General features: G+C 42.6%; 1 protein-coding gene across 8 annotated transcripts in view; it reads left to right on the top strand.

The window, feature by feature from the left end:
* The window catches only part of TMCC1 (transmembrane and coiled-coil domain family 1), a 72,445-nt gene that overhangs the window by 8,929 nt on the left and 39,433 nt on the right, over positions 1–24,083 (top strand). For 2 of the 8 annotated variants that reach the window (XM_068202389.1, XM_068202393.1), the window contains 2 exons: positions 5,624–5,680; positions 8,339–9,050. In XM_068202389.1, the coding sequence (XP_068058490.1) occupies positions 8,505–9,050 (546 nt within the window). In that variant the 5' untranslated portion in view covers positions 5,624–5,680; positions 8,339–8,504. Of the gene's footprint in view, positions 1–5,623; positions 5,681–8,093; positions 9,051–22,705; positions 22,760–24,083 lie in introns of those variants that run through there. The other 6 variants (XM_068202397.1, XM_068202398.1, XM_068202394.1 and 3 more) reach the window with 5 other exon arrangements.

Genomic DNA, 24,083 nt, shown 5'->3' with positions numbered 1-24,083 from the left:
AAGATCCTGCTGAAATTCTTGCCATGGCCTAGTACTGTTGCGTTTTTCCAGAGACTGAAGAATCAGATCCAGATAATGCAAATGTTAATAGGAGAAGTTGATAGTAGGAGTGCAACTGACCACTAAAATGTTTGAGATGCTTCAAGAAATTAAATCCATTCTTTTCTTTGTGGAAGACACATTGTTTTGAATATTTGCTTAACACTTCTTCAGTCTTTTCCTTTACGGGGGGGAGTTTCTCTATTTGCAAAATGCAGTATTGAACTGTGGAAGTGAAATCACGTGTATTCTCATGAGTCCTTGCTGAAGCTCACTGAGTTCCTGTTTCTGCAGCTGTTGTGGCCATAGCATCAGATAGGAGGTTTTTTGATAACACCATTTGGGAGTAATTGTGTACCCTGTCTGTCTACTTCCTCTCTTTAACCTTATTCCAAAGTTGTTATAACCGGGTCTGTGGTCCAATTTGTCCCTCAGTCCTGTCTTCCTTCAAATAAGAGGGTTTTTTTTTGTATTGGTTCATATCACAGCCGTGGAAATATCTGTGCCTACAAAAGCTAAAATTGGATGCCATGCTCTGGTTCTGAAAATGAGCCCCAGGGGACAAAAGAAGTTGGAAGTTCCTTAAATTGCTACTTCTGTTGTACTTCTTTTGTTGTGAAAGGACAGCTTCAGATCCCTGCTTGGACTGTGGCTGGAGATGTCCCTTCAGTGTTCTTCAGTGAAGCCCTGAGTTCAGAGCATGCACTTGACTGGTTTGTAGAACACGTAAATATGGGTGCAACATTTTTCCCTTTTGCAAAAAGCAGAGCTGTTTTAGAGGAAATGCTGCTGTTTGAAGCTAAGCCAGTTTGGTTTTGAGGAAGAATGGGTGAGGATGTCAGTTTTCTGAAACAGGTCACTAAATTAAGTGGAAGTGTCAACTGTCAGCCCTCCTGTGGCAGACCACACAGTTTTGAATTGCAGGTTTCCTCTTGAGCCTAGTAAAGCAGGCTGTCTTAATAGTAATTCTTCATTCAGTTTGTTTTTCTTCTAAAATCCCTGCAGACCACACTTTTAGTGTTGTCTCCCAAATTTTAAGTATGTTCACAAAATAATGCCAAGAAAAAATGTATGATGTATGTAATTGTCAATGTCAACTAATCAGAAGACTCTAGTTAAATCCTTCTTGGACATTCATTTAGCTTTCCTGAAGCACTGTTTTTATATAATGTTGTGGAAAATAGCATATATGTAGCCTTTTCCAGAAAATGATGTTTTAAAATGGTTTGAGTAGGTTCCAGCTACACTGCTGTACACTGTTCATAAATTAATCTGAAAGTAGCAACAGGAGAAATCATGGAAGTATAACATTAGCCTTATAAGAGAAAATTTTAAGTTTGGTTCTCTGCTGTAAAAGTGTCACATAACCTTTTGGCAGCTTCTTGATCTTTCTGTGTGGGGGGAGGTTCGCTTGAAAACCAGGGAAATATTAGTAATTCAACATAATCTAGGAGCATTTGAAGGGTGAATTCATGGACTGCTCACATGTTATGGTAATATAAACCTAGAAATACTTTATGTAGCTAAGGAATTCATCAAGGATGAAGTTCTGCTAAGCTGTGGAACCAGCAGCACTGCCCCACAGTCAGACTCCATGGCACACTAGCTCTAGATGCAGCAGTGCAGTTGGGAAAGGCTTCTGATAAATAGGCAGGTCACCAGCTATAGAAATACAGCTGAAGCATTTTGCTTTGGTTTTCACATGAGATTTTAACTTATCACAAACACAGAATGATTATGTATTGGTACCTCTGCATGGTTACTAATTTTGAAAAAGTCTTGATCTTTGCTTCATAGCTTTGATTCAAACAGTGTAACCACTGAGTTACCGAATGTTCAGAGAGGGGTGGAAAAGATGTCAGGGGTGGAAAAGATGTCAGTGGCAATTGGTTATGCTGCAAAGCAGCAGAACCATTTCTGAAAACCAGTCACTCAACTTTAGGCCATTTTGAGTTATTACTCAAATAAACATGGAAAACTGCCTCATCTTTGATGTTTCCTATGGTCCTTAGATGTGAACTTCTAACTGTGCAGAAGAGCCAGCAGTCTATTTTACATTGAGAGCAATGATCAAGCAATACTTCCTATAGGGAGGGCATCAGTAATGTAGAGGTTGCCCACAGGTGGTATTGAAAGTACTTGATTCTGATGTAGGTGTACTCTGGAAGATGTTTCTTAAAAAGAAATTGAAAGGAGAAAGGGACCTGTCACTCACTAAGATAGTGTTTGGTGTATGTTCTGTGAGTGACAATAAGTGAAGTTTTATCTACAGAATTAATATTTGAGCTTTCAGGAACATAAACTGTGTACATTAGTTCTGCTGGTCAGCAGTATTAAATATAAAGTTATAGGAAGGAACTGTTTCAACAGGATGTGGATCTGAGAAGAAGCTGATGTTGAAAGATCACCTTCTGGTATGTCTCAGCATGCTGCCCTTGCACAGGTGAACCATTAATGGATACAGTCATAGAAATGATGAACTCTTTTTGGTGTGCCAAAGCATAAAATCTTCTGCTGATGAAACTTTTGAAGTTGCCATTTGTTAATGTGTATGGGAAGGCATGGGAAAAAATGACTCTCTCTCCCTCCCCACCCCTGCTTCAGAGAGAAGGAGGACAATATGTGATCTGCTCTCACTCCTTTTTCCTTGTAACATACTCACCTCTAATAAAGAAGTGCCTGGACTGTGTAGAGCTATTTTAGGCTTGTGAGGATTTTAGGAGAAACATTTCATGTTTTGCATGTGATCAGACATAATGCCATTTTTGTCCCTGAATATCTTAAAAATCTTGTAATTAATAAAACACGCTGCCAGCCTTTTCTTTTAACAGTGCTCTCAGCCATACTCCCTTTCCAGTCTTGGCCTGGAGAGGGTCTTTGTATATCTGTATATTGTGTTTCTGGTTTTTCTTTCGGACTTCAGTAAAATTAAAAAAAAAAAATTTCTTGGGTGAATTTTGGAGGAGGAGGATGATGAAGAATTATGTATGTAAAACTGTAGGTATCTTTTCCATTAAAAATACTGTTTTCTGTTTTCTTTCTGCCTGTATTCTGCCATGTACCTAAGGTATTTATATTTAATTATTTCTTGTATGTCTTCTTCCATTCTGGCCCAAATTCTCCACTCAGACTTTTTCAAAATTGTTCTATTGTAATAGCTAAATATATACATTTCTCTAGATATTGGGTAGTCATGTTGCTATCCCGTTTACTTGAGTCAAATTACTTACTCTATTACTGGTGTCTTCCTCTTTAAATGTTTTCCAGATGACAGCCCTCTTGAATTTCACATTCTGATTTCTCATGGGTTCTTTTTTCTGATAGGATTAGCTGTTAACACACCCGGAGCTTTCTCCTTATTTGCTGTGCTGAGCAATGATGCTTTTATAATATCTTAATCCTCCTTTGGATATAAATCACTTGCTAGGGTTCCCAGTTCCTGTAATAGGTGGCTTTCCAGTGTGTGACTGTTGATTCTTTAGTCTTTCTTGCTAAACTGTTTGCCTGGATACAGACTCAATTTTGGGATGAGTTTCTGAAAATAATCTGGGATTTCTCAAACTAAACTGGTCTTTTTCTTACTAAAAATTGCTTCTATTCTGAAACAACTGAAAAATACTTTTCTTTTACCAAATAGGATGAGTGGGAAGCATCTCCTTCCTAAGATCCCTGCTCACTGTGATGACAACTCTATAGTGAGTTGTTAAATTGACCTGTTTATGAAATAAAAGGAATGTGAGGATTATATAGGTAATTGTAGCATTATTATTAAGGGTTCATGGTGTTCATATATGGCGTAAGTAAAAGGTATTTGAAATACTCTATGAGAAGGTGGAATTTTTCCTGTTTCCTTTCTTTGAAAATAATTTTTCTTCCCCATTTCTGCAGTCCTGTACTGTTTGCTTCTGTAACAAGTACTTCAGCTGCAGATAAGTCATCTCTGGACTGGTTTTCAATGGTAGTTTCAGAGTTCACTTTGTTTACAAAGAACTGTGATTTTGAAGGGAATTAATTCAACTGATTAATTTAAAGTAAACTTTCACTTGAATAAAGTCTAAAATCTGAGGGGCAGAAGTATTTTCAGACTGATACTTGTAAAATTTTTTTGAAATGTTCGTGTTACAAAGTATTTGATAAAGAAAAGTGAAAGAGTGGGAAGAATTGTCAAAAAACATTAAAGCCAAGATGATGTCTACGCGTTGTAAGTACCTGGAAGTGAAGGAATTTTGATTAGCCCTGTGCAATAGTTTCTCAAAGTTCAGAAGAAAATGGAGCTTCTCACAGAAAATGGGAGTTTTGGTGGTGTGCCAGTGAGGGTTGTGATTCACACGAGGGACAGTACAGGTAGTTTTGGTGCTAATGCCTCAGTGCCCACCTGTGGGCACTCTGGGACACAGACTCTGAACTGTGGCAGCTGTGAAACAATTTGAGCCAAAAGCAGCTGCTAGTCTGCAGGTCCTATAGTGCTGTAGGTCATCCTGTAGTGCTGTAGGTCATATCTCCGAAGACCTTGCTGACAAAAGCTCTTACAGTTACTATAAATAAAAAAATAACATTAAAACTTTAAAAAAGTAGACAAATAGAGAGACTGAAGTTCTATTGGTGACACTTCATGTGACCAGTACTTCACCCATTATAGTAGTTCTCCACTCATGCTAATATAGAAATGGACTTTCTTCTATATGAAGATCTTTTTCAAAAATGTGTTTGTTCATTTTTTCCAAGTTCCTAATATTTGCTGTCATCACTTTCTTCATATTCTAGCATCCCTCTTCATTGGATCAGAGTAACCCTTTCTTCCTCTTTTTCTGTCTTGGAGGTGGGAATCTGATGTGGGATAAAATATCAAAATACCCCTGTTGTGCAGAGTTCTTGTAGTGTTCATCTGAAGAGTAGTGTGCTCCCTGTTTTCAAGAACTGGTTGAGTTAATGATCATCTTTGGAAAATCTGGGTGATCTGGCTGTGTTTCAGAATAGTCCTTGAGGCTGCCTAGAGAAGTGTGGTCACCGTGTCTGGTCTCAGCTGACCTCTTGTCATCTCCTAGCAAGCACCTGGCCTTTGGGTTGTTTGCAGAAATGTACAGTCAGGAGCTGCCAGGGGACAGCAGCTGCCTGTGCAACGAGCTGTGGCAGGTGCAAGTGTGTCCAAGTGCTCACAGCTTTTACCTCCTGTGAGGTGAGCACCAGGTAAACCAGAGCCAGCTGTTGGACCTGTGCTGGGAGCATTGAGAATGACTAAATAGGAGAAGAAAATAAAATCTGTATGGTGCAGGTTGGAGCCCTGGCGTCTTCCTCTGCTTTCAGCCTGTGGTGATGGCCATAAACCCCAACAGAAAATGCTCCTTCACAAGAACTTCTTGATTAACTCTATAAGATTCAGTTTTAACTTCAGTCATATTTGTATCCCTTCAGTTATTTGAGAGAGTTTAAAATAGGACAGCTTCCAGGGGTGCTTGCATTTCAATGGAAAAAAAATTACTAAAAAAAAAATTTTAAAAGTTGGAATCTTGCTCTTTCTTTGTTGTTTATGTATATCTTTCCTCCCATTTTCAGTATTGTATCTCATACTCAATTTCTTTTGCAGTTTTGTTCAGTGGAGGGACTGCTGTGGGTCAACCATGCTAAAGGGCAAATGATGGAGGCAAGTATAAGTTTATCCTTTCACTGTTATCTAATGTTGGTTTTGCCAGTTTTTCCTTTTGAACTGTTTTGTTTCCCAGGGCTCCTGGGCAATAATTGCACAAATGAAGGACTGTATTAGAATGTTCTGGGATGTAATAATGCTATAACATCTCATTTGGCTGTATATGGAATTGTGAATTTTGTTCCTGATGTAGTATATTCTTGTACGAATAAGAAATGTATGTTTTTGAACTTTATGCTATAAAGTATTGTTTCCTCCCAATAACAGGATATAAAGGTGGTTGTAAGTAGAGAAAACTAAAGTGAGCACAAAAGTTGAATCCTAATGCAAATAAGTATGCTAATTAATTTTGAAGATTCACAATTCTTCACACTTAGAGTATTCTTTTTCCCCAGAAGTAGATACTAGAACAAATAAATAGTTGTAAGGTTTTTCATACCAGATGTGTCATTTGCAAAGCTCATTTCAGGCTCACAACAGACTCATCCTATGGAAACAGAAGTAGGAGATGACTACAAAGCTCCCATTAGGAGCCTCTGAGAGGCCATATAATTTCAGAAATCTGTCCCAGAATACACAGGGTGGCCATGCCTTGTTTGTGAGCTCACTGTGGGCTGGTTTGTTTCAGGTTGTTTTGTAAACTGTCATAGGGTTAATTTAAGCAGGGTAATTTTTTCTAGCAAATAATGCATGGAATTCCAGTTAGATTCAGGTGGTGTTCTTTAAGATCAGCAGCATTGCCAGTGATAATGTGGATAGAAAGCATGCAGGAGATCAAAGAGATCCTGGCTGGAGAGTTTACCAATCATCTTAGATAAGAACTGCAGTTCTTCAGTGAGTCCTGACTGAAAATAAATGCTGAGTGAATTAGCTAAAATGAAAAAGGCAGTTATGGGTCAGCTGTCAGGTTTGTGTTTTATACGCCAAATAGTTTTGGGACTCTTGCTTTTTTATATGGTGAGTTTTGTTCTCTGAACCATTTAGTCTGTTGATTAAAAAAAGGAGCATCTAGTTTAGCGATTTTTTTGTCCCAAAACATAAATTAAGTGGAGACTTGTAGTCTAACTTTCTGCAAAACCTGTTACCTGGGGAAAAAAAAAAAGATTAAGAAAGAGGAAGGTCAAAAGTCAAAGCATACTACTAGACAGAAAGGCACTTTAATTCATTTACGAAAGTGTTAAGTATGTAGGTATGTTGTTGGCACATCTTTTTTTCTTCTGCCACACGATTGCTGCATGAATGTGGGTAAATATATTTTTCTTGGATGTAGTTTATTCCTTTGCATTTAATGTGTTACTGATTAAACTGGCCAGTATATTTACACTCAATGCTTATAGCATCTTCAAAGCACTGAGATAAAATCCTTCATGATTCCAGTGTTCTGCTTTCTGTAAGTATTGGGATTCTTCTTGCCTCCAACAAATAGCAGTGACACTTGAAAAAAAGAGAAGCAGGTCTTCTGATATTTTTGGATGGCAATTTGGAAAGCATTTTGGAATATCTGTTTAACCCATTGTGTTAGGCTTCAAATGCACAAAATCAAGAGCACTCCAGTTGTAAACTCAATGCATTATGTTTCTGCAGCTGTTCTAGCATAGAAATGAACACTCTCAAATCCCAAATATGCTGAGTTTCAAATAATTCTTTTCTAAAGCACACACTGCTTTTTGCCAAGATTGGGGTAGACCTCTGTGAGCTGGTTTCTGTATTTATAGAAGCCTAATCAAAGTTTTCTCTTGCAGAAAACAATGGTCAGCTTCTGAGCATGTGATCTCATGGTGCTGATGTAAAACCCTTTCAGTTACTGTATCTTTCCTTCCTTCCTCCCTTCCTTCCCCATATCTTTGCTGACCATCTCCCATAGTTGTTGCTATACAAGTGCTGAGCTGCACTGTTGTATAATCCAGTCCTGTCTGAGCCCAGGGAATGACTTGGGTTGAGGTCTCTAAGAACAGCTCTGCAGTTCCTGTGCCAGAGGCTGAACTGCACATACCTGGTGCTGTTCCCTTGCAGATTTGGTTGCTTAATCTACTTTTCAAAAGGCATTCTTGTTTCCTCTGAGGGCTGTGGACAAGAGTATGCCAGTTGAAAGCATTTCACTTGTCTGTTCTTGCTTGAAGATAAATTTTCACATCTAGTTTCCAGTGACATCAGTGGATGCTGGCTGTAATAAGCCATTTCTCACTATGTGGAAATGAATAACTCATTTGGAAATGTTCTTTTTGCATGTATTAAAATATCGTTACGTTAGGGTCTTAGTATCAGATCTTTGTCAAAGAGCAAAATTAATTCTGCCTGAGTGACTAACATGCTCTTCAGAAGTTTAACATCATGTTAGATGTTATTATGGGCTTGTTCTTAATAAACAAAACCCCACTGGTTTCTTCTTGCTTCTCCCCCTTTTGAACAGCTTTTTTACCTTTCTTGCTTTCCTGCACCCTTCTGTGCTGGACTTCTCCCCCCAGGCAATGAATGACTTGTCTCACAGAACCTTTGGCTTCTGAGTACAGCCTAGATGCAACTAATGCCACGTGGAGGAGTGCTCCAAGGACTGATACAATTTATTTTGTTAATAGCATGTTTTGCGCATTGGATTTTTAACCCACACTTGCTGCATGGATGTATAATAATGACTACTCTTTTGTTTAACATTAGATAAGCATGAGATCACCGTGGCACAGCTGCATGTATAGTCACTCTTGAAGCAATTACACACCTAATTGGCTGGCAATCTTGGCATTTTCAAAATAAACACAAGCCTTTCAAAGAAAGGGGACGTATTTATGTATGCATAGTCAAATAAACTTGTTGGGTGTCATCAATGGAGCCGTCTGGCACTGAACAGTTGTCTGATGACCCTGATCCTGGAGGCAAATCCCAAGATCAAGAGACCAAAAAACAACATGAATCAGAGCAAAAATTATCCAAAATAACGCATAATGCTTTGGAGAACATTAATGTCATTGGTCAAGGCTTGAAGCACCTGTTCCAGCATCAGCGCAGGAGGTCGTCTGTTTCTCCACATGACGTCCAGCAAGCTCAGGCTGAGCTGGAGCCTGACCTGGATTTGGAAAGCCAAAGCGTCTGTGCTGAATTTGATGGTGTCTCCACCCACCCCACAGCTCTGAACCGGGTGCTTCAGCAGATCAGAGTGCCACCCAAAATGAAGAGAGGGACCAGCCTGCACAGCAGGTGGGGCAAGGGAGATGCCCCGAAAGGAAGCCCGCAGATCAACAGAAGGTCTGCTCAGGATATTCAGTCGGGTCGGCCCAGATCATCATCCACTACAGATGCTCCCACAAACTTGTCTGTGATGGAGATTGCTTCTTCTATCTATGTAGGTGGAGAAGAGGCTACAGCAGCAGCAGTAAGTTACTCAGATTTACCTTTGATCTTTATCATCTCCTTGTATGTTTTCTTAAGCCCTTTGAAATCTTGTTTAGAAAAGCAGGTTTCTTTCAGCAAATTCAGATGGTGCTATGTTCAAAAGCTTCTTCAGTGGTGAAGCAAAGAGCTTAAAAGATGCAAGCATTAGTCATTTTCTCACATGGCAGGTGGCTGATTTTATATGTATTTGATCAGTGAAATGAGAGCTACTCTTCAAACATGTTAGATTGTTTGGATGGCACACCTCAGTCAAGGAGTGATGGCCTGAGCAGCAACCAGAGTAGTCCTTTGTAGCATCTGTTAGCTAGTTCCTGCAACAAAACCTTCCATTTACCTAGATGGCTCTTTTAATTCCTCTGTCATTTTCTTTTGTATTTCATAAAAGCAAAGAATTCCAGTGTGAGTGGATGGTGCTGTTGGTCTTTTAGGCTGTGAGAGGCTCTGGGAACACGGTCTGCAGCCTGCGCTACTGTCCAGCCCCTCAGTGCTGGGTTGCCTGTGCGTGGTTTAGATCAGCCTGGCTGCTGTGCTGATGAGGGATCACTGCTGTCTCCTTCAGTTTGTCCTGCCTGTGTGGGAAAAGCATTCACTGAAATTACAGTCTCTGTTCTGTGGCACGTTCTTGCAGAGTTGTGCCTGTCAGCTTATTGATGATATCAAGAAGTAAGCAGCATTTGTCTTACCATTTCTCCCCTTTCCCAGATCAATTTAGTTGAAGCATTCTTGAAGTTTGATGGGGTTTTTTGGTTTGCTTTTTGGAAGACTAGCTTTCTGATTAGCTAATTTTAGCTTGTTCAGGACACTGGTTCAGAGAGTCCTCTGAAAAACAGCCCTTAATGACAATGGGGTCTATGGAGACTGGATATACTTTGTTTCCTTTTGCAAGGAACGTTGAAGGAGTCTGCCTGGAGCTGTATCTGAAGCTTTTGCTTCTTGCTGACTGTTACAACAACAGAGACAGTAATAAAGTAGTTGTGAAAAGCATGCACTCTCCTGGGCTGGTTAATTTTGCAGTTAGTCAAGCCATTGAGAGTTGTGAGAAAGAGACCTCTTAATAGCTTCAGGTTTATTTGTATATTGCCTCTCTTCATTGTGAGTGAACTCATGATCTTGGTTTCAGGATAATTTTAGGGAAAATTGTTAGTTTTTTGAGTTTGTTCCCAAATCCAGCAACAGAAGTTTATAAAGCAAGGTCTGGTTTGTTGATTTAAAACTGTAGTCCCTTTACTTCATGTATGAGCAGGGAGATTGAACAAGCCTAAGCATATTAGGTAAATAATGTTGGAATATGGGGAGCGGCCTTTTCTCCCAACTGTGCAGCTTGTCTGATGAAATATTTGCCCGGATTGAAGATTTCCAAAGTGGAATGTGGGTAGGACAGCCCACTGGAGTGCAGGAAGGAAATACTTTTTGGCTTGTTTTATCTTTATTTTCCTTTATAGTTTGTGTTTCTGTGTATGTTTTAAAATAAGCATATTGTATTAGTTAAGTAGTACATATACCTAGTTTATAAATAAGCATACATGTATTGGGAGTCCATGCTTAAACATTTTGTACTGATTGAGTATGCAAAGTTTGGAAACCACTGGGATCACTTGGCAGGAGTGACAGGAAAAATGAAGACTGTTAATCTGATAGCATTCTGCTACAGCATCTTGCAGGTGTGAGAACAAGTTTAGGAGTCACTTTTTGGCATATAAGGGCCTGTGATTAGGTGAAGCAGCCACTTTCACCCTGCAGCTGCCGTTCCTCTGGAGCAGCATGCAGTACAGAAGAGTGGCTGGGGACGGGGTCCTGGCCTCATCAGGCAGTCATCCCACTGGGGAACCATCCTCGGTGCTGCTGGCTGTGCCCTCGGTGGCCTGAGGGAGAGGGGCTGCACGGGCTTTCTCCCTTCCATGTTGGAGAGAGGGGGACTGGAGTCTGAAAGAAGAAAACAAAATGAGGGAGGAAAGGCCACCTTTGGGTACTAAACCATCAGAGACCTCTGTGACCAGTTGACCCTTGGTAGAGCTTAGTGTGTTTCTCGCTGCTTTTTAATATTTGCACCATCTTGTGACAGACAATAACAATGTATACTGTAGGTCTAAAGTGACATGGCCAAGGAAATACTGCTATGGAGAATGAGACATAAAATGAGAGGGAGATGTGAGTGTCAGTCCCTTGTACTGAAATCACATTGCATGGGCCTGTTTTCTGTTACTACCTTTTGTCTTTTAGCAGGTAGTCTGTAGGAGAGGGAAGAAAGATGGGCAGGAGAGTTGGACTCTTTATTTCCCTGGAAAATTTTGGCAGGTCTGGGTGGTGTACCTCATTTTCTCTCTTGAGGGCAGGTAACAGCACTATCTCACAGTGTGGCACAAGGAAGAGTTATTCAGTAGTTTAGTGCCACCTTCCAAAAATGGGGATCTCTATCCCCTCATGCCTCCAAGAGCCAGAAAGGTCAATACTGCTGCAATATTGCTATGCAATCTGCATAATGTTGGGAGCTGTAAAAATCACATGAACTATTGCTTGACTTAATTTGCACAGGAAACACAAAGTAAAAATTGGAAAATAAAGATTTTTTTTTCACAGCGAACAACAGAATGTTGTCTGATATGCCATGAAAAGCACTGTGTGAGTTTGCCGTATTAACATACAATCTTGCTGTTATTTCAGTCTGAGACATACTGTCTTGGCTATGGCATATATCTGTACGTACTAGGTTTGAAGTATGTTGATGCCACTCGAAGTTACAAATGAATGGGAGACAGCTTGCAGGTTAAATGCAGATGATTGTATAGCTTTAAATAATATATAGCAGCCTTTACTGAATTTTCAGTATAGAGATATAATGCATTAGTAAATCAGCTCCATGTAAATTTTAAGTCACTGATATGATTATTAGCAGAGCTTCTTCGTTTGTGAAATCAGTAAAGCATAAAGCAGTCATTTGGTAAATCACCCTTATAACAGATGTCAGTGCTGTTTTCATTGGAGAAGCCAGCATAGCATTCAGGCTGCCACACTGCTGGAATTTATGACTATAAATTAAGGAGTTGTTAAGTTGCAAAAACTAACTCTTCATTCAACAATTTGCATTGGAAAATTATTTACAACACACTTCAAATGAATCAATAAAGAGCCAGGAAAAATCTGAAATCATTAGAGCAAACTTAAAGTTTGAGGTAAATTCAAACTTTAAACACTGTCTTTAAGTTACGAGGTATCTGAAGTTGTTTCACACAGTGTTACTTTAACCCTAAATTCTCCTACTTTATTTAACCTCACTGAGACTAGATTACATAATGAAGCTGAAGAAATAGAAATCATTTATTTGAAGTGTCTGGCAGATAATGCTCAGTCGTCAGGGTTGAGAGTCCTCCAGACCCCCAGGTTCTACCAAGCCTGTATGGATTGTCTCTGCATCCAACTTTCACTTAACATTTTTGTTGTTTTGTGCTCACTTTCTCAACACTTTGCCTATTTGTCTCCTTCAGGTTTTTGTGATGTTATCTTTTAAATAAATTTTTGACCTTTTCCTTTTAATACAGCCACACCGATTTTACTTCCTTGGTTTTGATGTTTACTGCTGACAGTGATGCTACACTGACTGACCTTCCCTCAGCAGGGAGTATTTCCTTCAAAATTATTTAAGAATTTCATAAATCCATCTATAATTAGAAAAATGTCACTGAGCTACAGCATTGATCCATCTGTTGTGAACATATGGGATATACAAGCTACAAGGAACAGAGAAACAACTCATAGAATGGAAAAGTTGTGATTTAATTATGACAAGAACGACGTAACATAGGATTTGTAGTCAAGCAGTATAACTGTTTTCTGATTCCTGTCTTCCATCGTTGTTTGCTTTGCTGGTACCTCCCCCTGTCATGACACAGCTTGTTCCTGTTGGTGTTGGATGTGTGCCAGTGGTTCTGGGGCTCCTCTGCCCTGTCAGGTAACAGGTGTTGAACTGCACAGGGCTGTGCCCATGCCTTGATGTCACCTGTGTCGCTGTGCTGGCACTGCTCTTGTGGCAGGAATTCCTCCTCTGCTTTCCTTTCTTTCATTATTTTTCTCCCAGTATTCAGACCTATGACAGTTAGGAAGAGTAATGAACATTTTGTTTGCTTCACATGCTCTGTACGCTCACTAGGGCATTGAAGTGGGAGGTGATGGGCTCAGTCAGGCACTACACACCCTTGTGTGCCATACACCCTTACTGCTTTTAAGATTCGACTGTGACTGCAGAAGGTTATGCTATGAGTAGATGAAGGAAGTCAGCAGGCTTGGATTGCTGAGAAATTAACCTTCAGTTATATTTTATCAGAGGCTTATTTTATCAGAGCATTATTCTATATGCTTTTGTGGGCTGCTGTGAAATTGTCAGTGCTTCTTATTGGAACGGCAGGAGCATTACCTGTTGCAGAATTGTTTTGTCAGGCATGAATGAGCAGGAGCCCACGTGCGTCAGTCTTGCTTGCTACTGAAACTTAAAGACCTGATAAACACATCCGGGCTATTTCCAGATCTTCCATGTTTTGGGGAGTCAAGCCCTGAGCTTCATCCTTCTCTACAAGGCTGCACAGTGATTGGATTTTATGCTTGACGCTGCCTACATGAATGCTGTGTTGAGCTTGGCTAAAGCTTGTGATTTATTTGCTTTTTGGGCTGGTCTTGCTTGATGATATTATGTTTGCTTTTTAACAGTAGGTGCTGTGTCTGAAGACAGACACTCTTCCTTTGGAAAAGAAAAAAAAGCCCTTATCAGCCTGGCCATGTCCACAAGGTAAATTCCAAAAGTGCAAAAGGAAATTTTGTAATTAAATTCCATGGTGTACTAAGAAACTCAGCCCACCCTCATGAGGCAGCTGTGGAAGAGCAGAGCTCAGGGCAGGGAAGCTCTAGGACCTGGGTTTTCCAGCCTGCTCCTCAGAGTCCCCTTCTGCCTGCATCACATGCAGGGTACTGTGTGCAAGGTATGGTATTGATATTAGTTTGTCTTGCCTCTGTTCTGTCTTGGACTGTTTAAACTTCTGAAAGCTCCTATCCCATCACCATTTTTGTGCCCCTTTTTTTCCTGGTGTCTTTGTTCCAGCTTTATGACCCAGATGGAAGTCATCTTTCTTCATGTGCTGGGTACCATTTTGTCATTTATGTTGCATTTTTAAAAATAGCTGTAGCCAATGTGTGTCTTTCACGCCCGAGCCACAGTTTCTAGCATGTGAGATGTCTTCTTAGGCCTCACGCTTCCTTTTTCAGGAGCTTCCTCTTTCCCCAGCCTGCTTATTTCACATGGCAGGGTCAGTTTCCAGCTGTATCCTGATTAGATACACCTACACTTTCCTTTTCGTGTCTATAACCCCATTACACACATGTACAACCTCCCCCACTAAATACTGGGCCAGAAAGCTTAGAAGGGTGATGTCCTCAAAATGTTGTATTGTTAGCTGAAGTGTGGGGTGGGGTTGGGTTGGTCAGGTGTTGGTATTTTTTTCCCCTGCCAATGTTTTATGTGTGGTTGCTTTAAAGTTTTGGAGATAGGAGTCTTTATTTCTTGTTGTTCGGCAAAGCCCTTGGGTCAAGGTTGGACCCTGGGTGCTGGGGCCAGGCTGCAGTGTTACTGCATTGGCACTGGGACAACAGAGGCAACAGAGCTGCCTGCTCAGGCTGTTCAGAGAACTCAGAGGTTCTCTTACTGTGCAACAAAAGCATAATACAATCTCTGCTTTAAGCACTGGTTTATGTGAAGAACAAGGTTAAGCCTGGAGCAGCTGTCAGAGTTTTTCATGGGCTGTGATAGTCCCTTTCAGGTGAAGGTGGAAAACTCTGGTGGTGTTTTAACTTCGCCTGTAAACAGGTTGATGTTGTGTTATCTCATGTTTGTATGGTTCTTCAGAATCATGAGTTTTGGATGAGCCTGATTCTGTGGTGCTGAGGTCTTCCACTCTCAGTGGCAATGAAGGACATTGAGTATTTTGTGGTGTAAGGGAGAATAAATTCTTAATAATCCTCTGTACACAAAATGTTTTTAGTTCACAGTATTGTTCCATTCTCTGTTTTCTCAATTTGTTGTTGAAATAGAAGGGCAAATGTTATCCCAAAACAACAGATCAGATTTTTTGGAATACCTCATTTACATATATTTGCATGTGTAATAATCCTGCCACATGTTGTTAGGCTTAGTATAGAAGCTGAGAAATGAGATTGTCATAGCATTGAAAGTGTAATAATTAAAATCTTACTGAGATACTTCATTTGGGCTTTTATTTCAAGCAGTCTAAATATTTTTGCATAGATCTTTTCTTTTAGAGGCAACCCACTGAGCTGAGAAAATCAGAATTGTGGTTGTTTGAAAATTATTGAGCCTGCACAGATCTCATTTGGGTCTCATGTACTTACAGAGCTTTTTGTGGGGTAGCCAATTATGTGTCAAGACCAGAACAATATTGATGTTTGAGAGATATGAAATTATTGGTACTTCGGTGAGCAGTTGTGTCCACATGAACTTTTACCCATGCCTGTGACCCACAGGCAGGACCCGGCACCTGGCCTTGTGGAACCTCACTGTGATTTTTACCATGGAGGTCCCTGTATGGTTTGCTGTCACCTGGGCATGACACCAGGGTTGGTGTTGGAGCATGGCTGTAGTGAGGTCAGGTTATTCAGTCTGGGTTCTGGACAGGGAATTGGTTTGGAATGTTTGGTGGAAGCCCTTGGCTGACACCTTCTGGCATTACTGAGAAGACAGACCAACTTGGATTAATTTAGTATGAAGCTGTCTGGTGGATTTGCAGCTTTTTGCCTCCATAGGCCCAGACATTTTCATGTTGCCATTTGCTTGTCTTAGGGCTGCAGGAATGATGAGAGAAAGGATTTACTTCCTGCGGTGGGATTCTCATAGTGCAGCTTTTCAAGGCTCCACTCACTTCAGTCCTGCTGTATCCTGACAGAACTTCACATGTCCTCCTCCACTTGTCAGTTTTGACAATAAGTTTTCATAAATATTTTAAATACCTTTGGATTTTGGTTATCAACTTAAATCTATATTTTGTTAGTGTCCACATTTTAGAAAATGTCTACATATACTTCTGGCAGAAGTTTACAGTCTTCAGCTTGCAGCTGCATCGATATTTTGCAGATAATGTTGATCCCATGGGTATCACAAACCTAGCAATAAGCTTGCTTTTCTTAATTACTTACAGTGACTCCTTCCAAGTGTTCACACTGGTCTGCACACTGCATGATAACATAAACAAGACAGCAAGGTGGTATCCTTTCAGTATACGTAGCACAGTTGTGAAAGAATGAACATTTTCTCTCCAACTGTAAATAGTCTTAGGGGTAACTTATTTGCCAGAAACTTTTTGCAAATTCTTCTATCCTAAACAGCATGCAATATACCTGGGACAGCCACCTGTGACAAGGCAAAAGATAAGAGTTTTTCATAACATTAAAACCATGTGGAAAGTCTACTGTGGCTGTGAACTGTATGTCCTGGATGTCTAAAAGATGACTTTGGCTTTAACCCATTTCCCCAAAGAACAAGCAATCTTAACACCATACTCTAGTGTTGGCTTTCCTGTTCAGGTTACATTGGTGGTGAGCATTTGGTAATTTTTTTTTTGTTGTTTTTTGGTTTTTTTTGTAACTGATTGAAGTAAAACATTTTGTTGTTTTGTCTGTAAGGGACTGTAAATGCTAAAAATTATTTCACTTTCAGCATCTGCAGCTGAATCATGTTCAGCCAGCACCAACTTGCACAGTTCCTGTGAAGGGAGAACTTACACTCTTTTGGGAGGGTGAAGCAGGACCTACCCTGAAAGCCAGGTGTACAAGAACCTTGGTAGACAGTGCACAAAGAGCATTTCAGGACAGCAGGTATTTATCTCTTTCTTAAAAGTGGCCCTGTACACCTCTGGAGCTGCAGATCTGGGCTCCAGCATATCCAAACAGGGTTGTGTCATTGTCTCTGGGACAGCTCTGGCTCCTGTGTGCCTGTGCCACTCTGCTCCCAGCAGAAGAGTCAGCCCAGCACTCATGCAGGGTGATAGAGTTGTGCTGTTTGTGTCTTGCAGCAAGGTAAGATACTGGCAGATCACTGGGGTGGCTTAATTGCAAATTGAGACAGGTCAGGAGTAGGCTGAGGGTTATTTTACAAACTCAGAAATTAGTCTTCAGTTGATTAATTGCCCCAGAAGCCCATTCTGCACCTGGCACTGTTTTCCCTCTCTGGGAGCAGTCACCTTTGTGCAGTAGAGAGGGGCATTAGGCTCAAAGTCTTGTGGGCAAAGGATACACACACACACACACACACACACACACACACACACTCTCTATAGGGGAAGAGCCAAGAATTTTAGTATAACTGAAATCTGAAGGGTCTCATCATTATTAGTCCAGATCTAATTTTTTACAGAAGAAAAAGTATTATTGGTGTTAAAATGTTATACACACACTTCTTATTTTATAATCACTTCCTTCAGTTTACACTCACCCTTCCAGTATTCCTCAGGTCCTACAGTTGGTGATGTTGTTCTGGCCAGGGTGGAGGTGTTATCACCTCAAGTTGTCAACAGCTAGTGTCTGACACTGAGAGGTTACTTGGTTGCTCAATTATAAGGCTAAAAATGTAACCTTCTCTAGGCAGTGCTGTTAAAACTCAGTGCTACATCTTCTGCTGATGTGGTTCAGCCATGATAGAGCAAGCTCTGGAGACAGATGCATGCTGCAGCAGGTAGCAGAGCCACTGTAGATGTGTCACCAATGTTTTTGACTGGTCTGCATCTTCCACAGTAGAATACCATCCAAGATCATCCCCAAATCTCTCTTAGGACTGGGGTCAATAAAATCATGATTTTGAGCCATTGGGAAAGGGGCTGCACCATCTTTATCCTCATGGTCTTTAACTGCCGGGATGTCACCAAAGTGACAAATGCTTTGTTTGCCTGTTATTCACTGTACCAACACTGTCTGTGATAGTCACTGTGGTAGTATCAAATTTCATGGCAACTCAAAAACATTTTAAGTAATTTCTAATTGTAGATTTGACTGTGATATATATCTTATTTGTCAAACTTTTTGCAACTTTTTGCAAAGTTGTCATGAGTGCTTTCTGAAACAGTTATATAGAAATTCTAAGTGTAATTTAGTTGGAAATTAATGTCAAAATAATAAAACCTGGGCTTTTGCTTTGCAGTGGCCCATATAGGAAGTGGGTGGCAGAGAGGAGAGATGTTGAGTGGTACCATGACACTCTGCCAGGGTGCTAGGATCAGGCAGGGTTGTGGCACCACTGGGTGTGTTTATCTGCCTTGTGCAGTTTGCAGGTGGAAGTCCTGAATAGAAGAGCTAATCTAATCTCCCAGTTCCAAATGGTGTGCAGGAAGGAAGGATATTTTACTGGGGCATGTTCAAATATTTTACAACTATGGGAATGCTGTGACTTTACTGATGAGAAGTGGAAATCTGCTGTACTCGAGCATCAAACAGCTGCTGGCCAGGAACAGAAATATGGTCCCTGAAAAAACTGAAGTAAATTTTACTCTAAGCAATGCTATGTCCAGTCCCACTTTCGGTGAGTACTGAATGTGGGCAGGACAGGTGAGTCTTACCCAAAGTAAGACCGCCTAAACTAAAGCAGACAATGGAGGCCTGGGTTGGCGGTGTTCAGGACTGAGAGAGGTGAAGTCGTGCTGATGGAGCCTGCAGCCTGTCAGCAGCCAAGGTGCTGCAGTGGGGGACATAGGCTTCTTTTTCCTCTCAGTCAACTTCATTTGTGAACTTGTTGAGAATTTTCTTAGGAGGACATGGCATCTTTTAAATATGTGAGTTTCTGGTGATGCTTAAATGTGAAGGGCTTTGATAGACCCCAAATCTGGAAGTGTTCGTGGTAAGGTTAGATGAGGCTTGGAGTAACCTGGTCTAGTGGAAGGTGTCCCTGCCCACAGCAGCGGGGTGGAATGAGATGGTCTGTGAAATGCCCCCCCAGTCAGCGGCAGGAAGAGGTGCGGCGCTGTGTTGGCGGAGGTGCAGGTGTGGCGCTAGTGCGGTGTTGTGGTTCTGCCCGTGCCCCCGAGCTCCGGGCCGCTCGGGCCGCACAGCGGCGCTCCGGCCCGCAGGGGGCGCGCGGGGCCGCGCCGCGGGAGCGGCGGGGAGAGGGAGCTCAGAGAGAGCGAACTCCGGCGCTGCATGCCGACACCTGGGGCTCCCTGTCATGAATCCAGAGCACTGAGGCGTCTTTAAGTTTTTTATTTTGAAATACATATAAAATAAGTTGAAAGGGTTGATCCTGAGAACGTGTAGGTTTCAAATTTTAATTTTCCAAACCTTCTGCAATAAGAAAATGTCTCTCCTGTTGGTTATCTCAAAAGGTCCCCCTGTAAGGGGTTATCAGGAAGATGCCTTCGTGTTCATTTACATGTGTCAAGCGTTGACGTAACATTCATACATACATATTTATTTTAGCTTTATATGGTGCTAAAAGATATTAAAAAAAAAACCCGCTAAAATCTGTTTATTTGATTTACAAGTATTTACTTGTATTTGATATACAAGTAAAAATCTGTAGAAGATCTCCACAAGAGGGATATTAAAACAAATAATTCTCTTCTTTACTGAGCATTTTTAAAAAGAAAATTATTTACAAGATGTTTTGTACCAAGGATTAATTCTAATTGTGTTTTGTATTCTTATGAAAGAGTATCAGGCAGAGGCACTAGTTCATTATGTCAAGTTCATTTTAAATTTGAAAATAAAATTTGGTGCCTTTTACTGGAATCTTGCTTTTTGTCCATCATGTTCCTGAATAAAAACAGCAAAATTCCCCAATTAAGCTATTGCACAGGAATTAATTGCTGTAGGAAGGTAATATTAGGAAAAAAAAAGTGACAATAGCCCAGCAACAGGGGACTAAGGTATGTGTTCAGAGCAGGAGCCATTAATTAACTGTGAAGATCATAAGTTTGGAAATGCTGAATGTGAGGCCTTGGCTCCAGAGACAAAGGAGAATGTTGCTACCATCAATTTTGCTAATCTGGCAGTCTCATCTCAGCCTGATGTGGATTATATCCCAGACAAGCTGGCTCCATTCCTTATCTGTATCTCTGTGACCCAAACTCTGAGCTACAGGAGCCAGTTGGGGAAGGGAGAGCTGAGTGTCTGTAGAGGAAATGAGGCACCCTGTGTCCCAGGTGCAGGACAGTGGGTAGTCCTCAGGACCTTGGGCACCAAGCCCCGTGGGTGAGAGGCTGATTACCCAGAGCCATTGCTATCTGCTGTCAGGCAGCATGGAAGCAGGGAGGTTTGGGTACAGCAGATAAGGTGGCCAGCTGGCTGTCCAGGCTCCAGCGTTTTACTCCAGTGCTGTGGTGGACTCCCACGCTGCATCACTGATAGACTGCACATGTGTGCACACTCACACTCTCACGCTCTCTCGCACTCCCACGCCATCTCACTCTTACACTCTCATTCTCATCTCACACACACATGCCCTGTTGGTCTCTGCAGCAGTAGGCATGTGAGCTTTCCCTGGCACACGGCTGTTCAAGGTGCTGGTATGGATTTTCTGCAGTAGGAATTGAACGGTGTGCATGAGGCTTCTGAATATAGCCAAACTGCAGAACAAGTAGTACTGACCCAGTTCAGGGAGGAGGAGGATGCAGCTGCGAGATGCAGAATCCCCTGAGCATCTGGTGTCCCCTCTGTCAGTACAAGGAGGTGCTTCTAGTGCCCCAGTCCCTTTAATTTTTTGTGCTGTCAGCTCTCTGTGGTCATCACAAAACAGGCCTGGTAACTGGGTAATGTACTTTCTGTAAATTTAAAAAAAAGGAGAGCATTTTGAAAAGGACTCCCAAGTTCTGTCAGGGAATACTTTCCCTGTACAGAACGTGTCTGCATTCAATACCCCTAAGTTACCCCTGACTGGGCAGAATGCTACTGAATCCTGTTCTCATTTCACAGCTGCAATTTTGCTGCTGAAGAATGTATCTCTATTGATGTTACTTTTGGATGACAGTTATAAAATAAACACCTCTGTTTAATCTTCTTATAACTTTCCCTTCAAATCTATTTAAAGAACCACGCTGACTGTTCTCATAACCTTCCATGGCCCAACTGCGAATCTCTCTCTAGTGTCCAGGTCACCTGATGGCCTTAAAAGTAGGCCAGAAACATTTTCCTTAACAAGGCAAGTATTCTGGCCTAAGACACCTTTGTTTTTCTACAAGACTATGCAATCATGCATGGCAGTGATCTGTACTTACCTAGTACCTGCCATTGGAAGGGATTTTGTATGGAGTCAATGCACAGCTGACTCCTAACAGCCAGGTACACACCATAACCATACATACTGTGCTGTCTGGAGCCCCAGATCTGTCATAGCTGGAGCATGCAACGAGGTCCCTTTTAACCACTGTGCCAGTACTTGGTACCCATTGAAGCTAAGCTCTGAGGAGAGTGCTAGTGAGCAGCACAGTCCTGGATAATAACAGCACTGATACCGAGTCAAGACTCATCAGGGACATGCTCTGGCATGGGAGCTGTTCCTTATCCATTACTTTTGCTTATAGTTACTGAGAAACTATTTTTCTGTGTAGGTAAGGCCATGTACTGGAGTGATCAAGCCATGGCAATTTCAGTGTTGTGCAAAAAGGAAGCCTTTCTTATTGCATTCAGGAGGCAATTACAAAATGAGTTGGAAATAAAATCCTAAGAAGTCCAAAACTAAAATGCTGGGACAGGACTACTTGAGAAATAGACTTGTTTCCAGAGATTTTGAGCTCCTCATTGTGTTTGGGGTTTTTGGTTTACCTCCTTCGTGTATGAACATCCTGGCAGCTGCTCGAGCCCATGCGTTGAGAGCCGGCCCCCTCTGCACAGCTGAGCTGGCACTGTGTGTGTCCTGGCTGCTGGACTCCTGCAGCCCCTCCGAGCATTGCTGCAAAGCGAGGTTAGAGCCCTGCAATGCCCTGTTCTGCAAGACTGTACGGTGTCTCTCACTCACCCGTGCTGTGAGCAGAGGAAGAACACTTTCAGGATCCAAAAGCGACTCTTGTCACGGCATTTGAAGAATTGAAAGTGTACCTGTTTTGTCACACATCTTTATTGCATATTTATGGCGGGGAGGAAGAAATACTTTCTTGAACTATTTTGTAATGATTGCAGCGGAGTCTTCTGTGCTGATTCCCGGGGCAGAGTCGACACTCCCGTGCCACAGTGTGCAAAGGCAGCGGGAGCTGCGCGGGGCCCGCGTCCGGTGGGGCTCGGCGGGAGCGCTGGGACGGGCTCGCCGTTCAGGGGGGCCCCGGGGCGGGCGCAGCGCTCGCCAGTGCCCCGCAGGGCTGGGCCGTGCTGGCGCCGGGGCGGCGCCGGGGCGGCGCCGGGGCGGTGCCGGGGCGGTGCCGGGTGTGTCTGTACCCGCCCTCCGCAGCGGCAGGCGGGAGCGCCGCGCCCCGCACTGCCCTGCCCTGCCCTTTCCTTTCCTGTACGGCCCGGCCCGGCCCGGCCCGGCCCGGCCCAGCGCCGGGCTTCTCGGGGCAGCGCTGGCCCAGGACACGGTGCCGGCCCCGGCGCCCGAGGATGCGCAGCCCCCGCTGAGCGCCGCCGGCTGCCGCCCCTCGCCCGCCGCGCCGCGCCCCGCGCTGCCCGGCCCCGCGGCGGACCATGGTGCAGCGCTTCAGCCTGCGCAGGCAGCTCTCGAAGGTGGGTGCGAGCCGCGGGTCCCCGCAGAGCCGCGCTCGGGCGAGAAGCCCCTCCGCCTTTGTTCGCGCCGGCACGGACACAAAGGCTCGGGCGGGCGCCCCGGACCGCTGATACCGCAGCGGGGCCGGTTATGGGGGTCAGCGCAGCCTCAACGCTGGGCCAGGGGTACGCGGGAGGGGGCAGCGGAACTAACGGGTGTGCCCGAGAGGTGCCTGTGAGAACGTTCACACGTGTGCTTTGTCCTGGGCGGAAGGTCCTTAGCGGTGTGAGCCGTCCCAGCGACGTACCTGCAGGGGCGGGGGAGCATGCCCTGCCCGGTGCAGGCTCAATAGCCCTCACTGGCAACACAGTGGGCTTCAGAACAAAGGAGCTGCCGTGTACAGGTTTTGCGATTTATTAGTTGAAAGTGTTCGGATTCGTTTCAGGAAGCTGCCTTAAGAGAGAGAATAGTTAATCTACGTAGTCTTGCAGCTCGTCGCTGAATCCAATGCATGTAGCTGGAAAAACATTTAGAAAAATCCATCCGTGAATAAAAGTGAGTCTGTGTAGGACACTGCAGGTACAAACCGTTCTAGAGCTGCCAGCACAGCCCTGTTTGTACACCATTCCTGGTGAGCAGACTTGACTCTGGTTGTAGGAGTTACAGTATTGGACTCCTAGAAGGCAAGCTGAACTTTCACTTTACATTTAAGCTGTTCTTCTCTGTCCCTCCCACCCCCTTGTGTGTATTTGTAAAGGCTTTAAAATGCAATCATCAGAATTCTAAAATGCTGTCATCAGCGTTTAAAATAGGTCAGAATTCGCATCCTGCAAACTGTGTTGGGAAAAGCTACAGCTTTGCAATAATGTGGTATCTTTCTAATTAATTTGTAATTTTTTTTACTACCTCCTCATCTTTAAGAAACTGATGTGGCCATTTCAGGGAAAAGTGAAACTTGCATCTTTTAACGGTTTGCCTTGTTATGTATCAAGCTGTGTCTGCAAGCAGTAGAAGTCTCCACAGACACTCTGGAGTTTAATCTTCCCCTCAAAAGAGACTTGATCTAGTTATTAATGAACTTTATATCTAAGCTTTATTTATGTAGGGCAGCCAAAATAGTTTAAAATGAACTCATTTGGATAACTCCATTTTAATCCTTGTTCTTCTAGGTGGGCAGGATGATTTGGAAAAATGTTTTCACTGATTTTTTACTATAGGAGAACTATTTTCAATTTGTTTTTCTAGCTCTCTCCATTTTTATGTTGTCTGACACAATTGTGTCTTGCACTGCATTAGCTCTGATTGTGTCAAACCTACTTTTTACAATTGTCTGGCCCTGGCATA

This window comes from Anomalospiza imberbis, chromosome 11, assembly GCF_031753505.1.
Source record: "Anomalospiza imberbis isolate Cuckoo-Finch-1a 21T00152 chromosome 11, ASM3175350v1, whole genome shotgun sequence".
NCBI classification, from domain to species: Eukaryota; Metazoa; Chordata; class Aves; order Passeriformes; family Viduidae; genus Anomalospiza; species Anomalospiza imberbis.
Note: the sequence above shows the minus strand (reverse complement) of the source record. Positions and strands in the feature narration are given on the sequence as shown.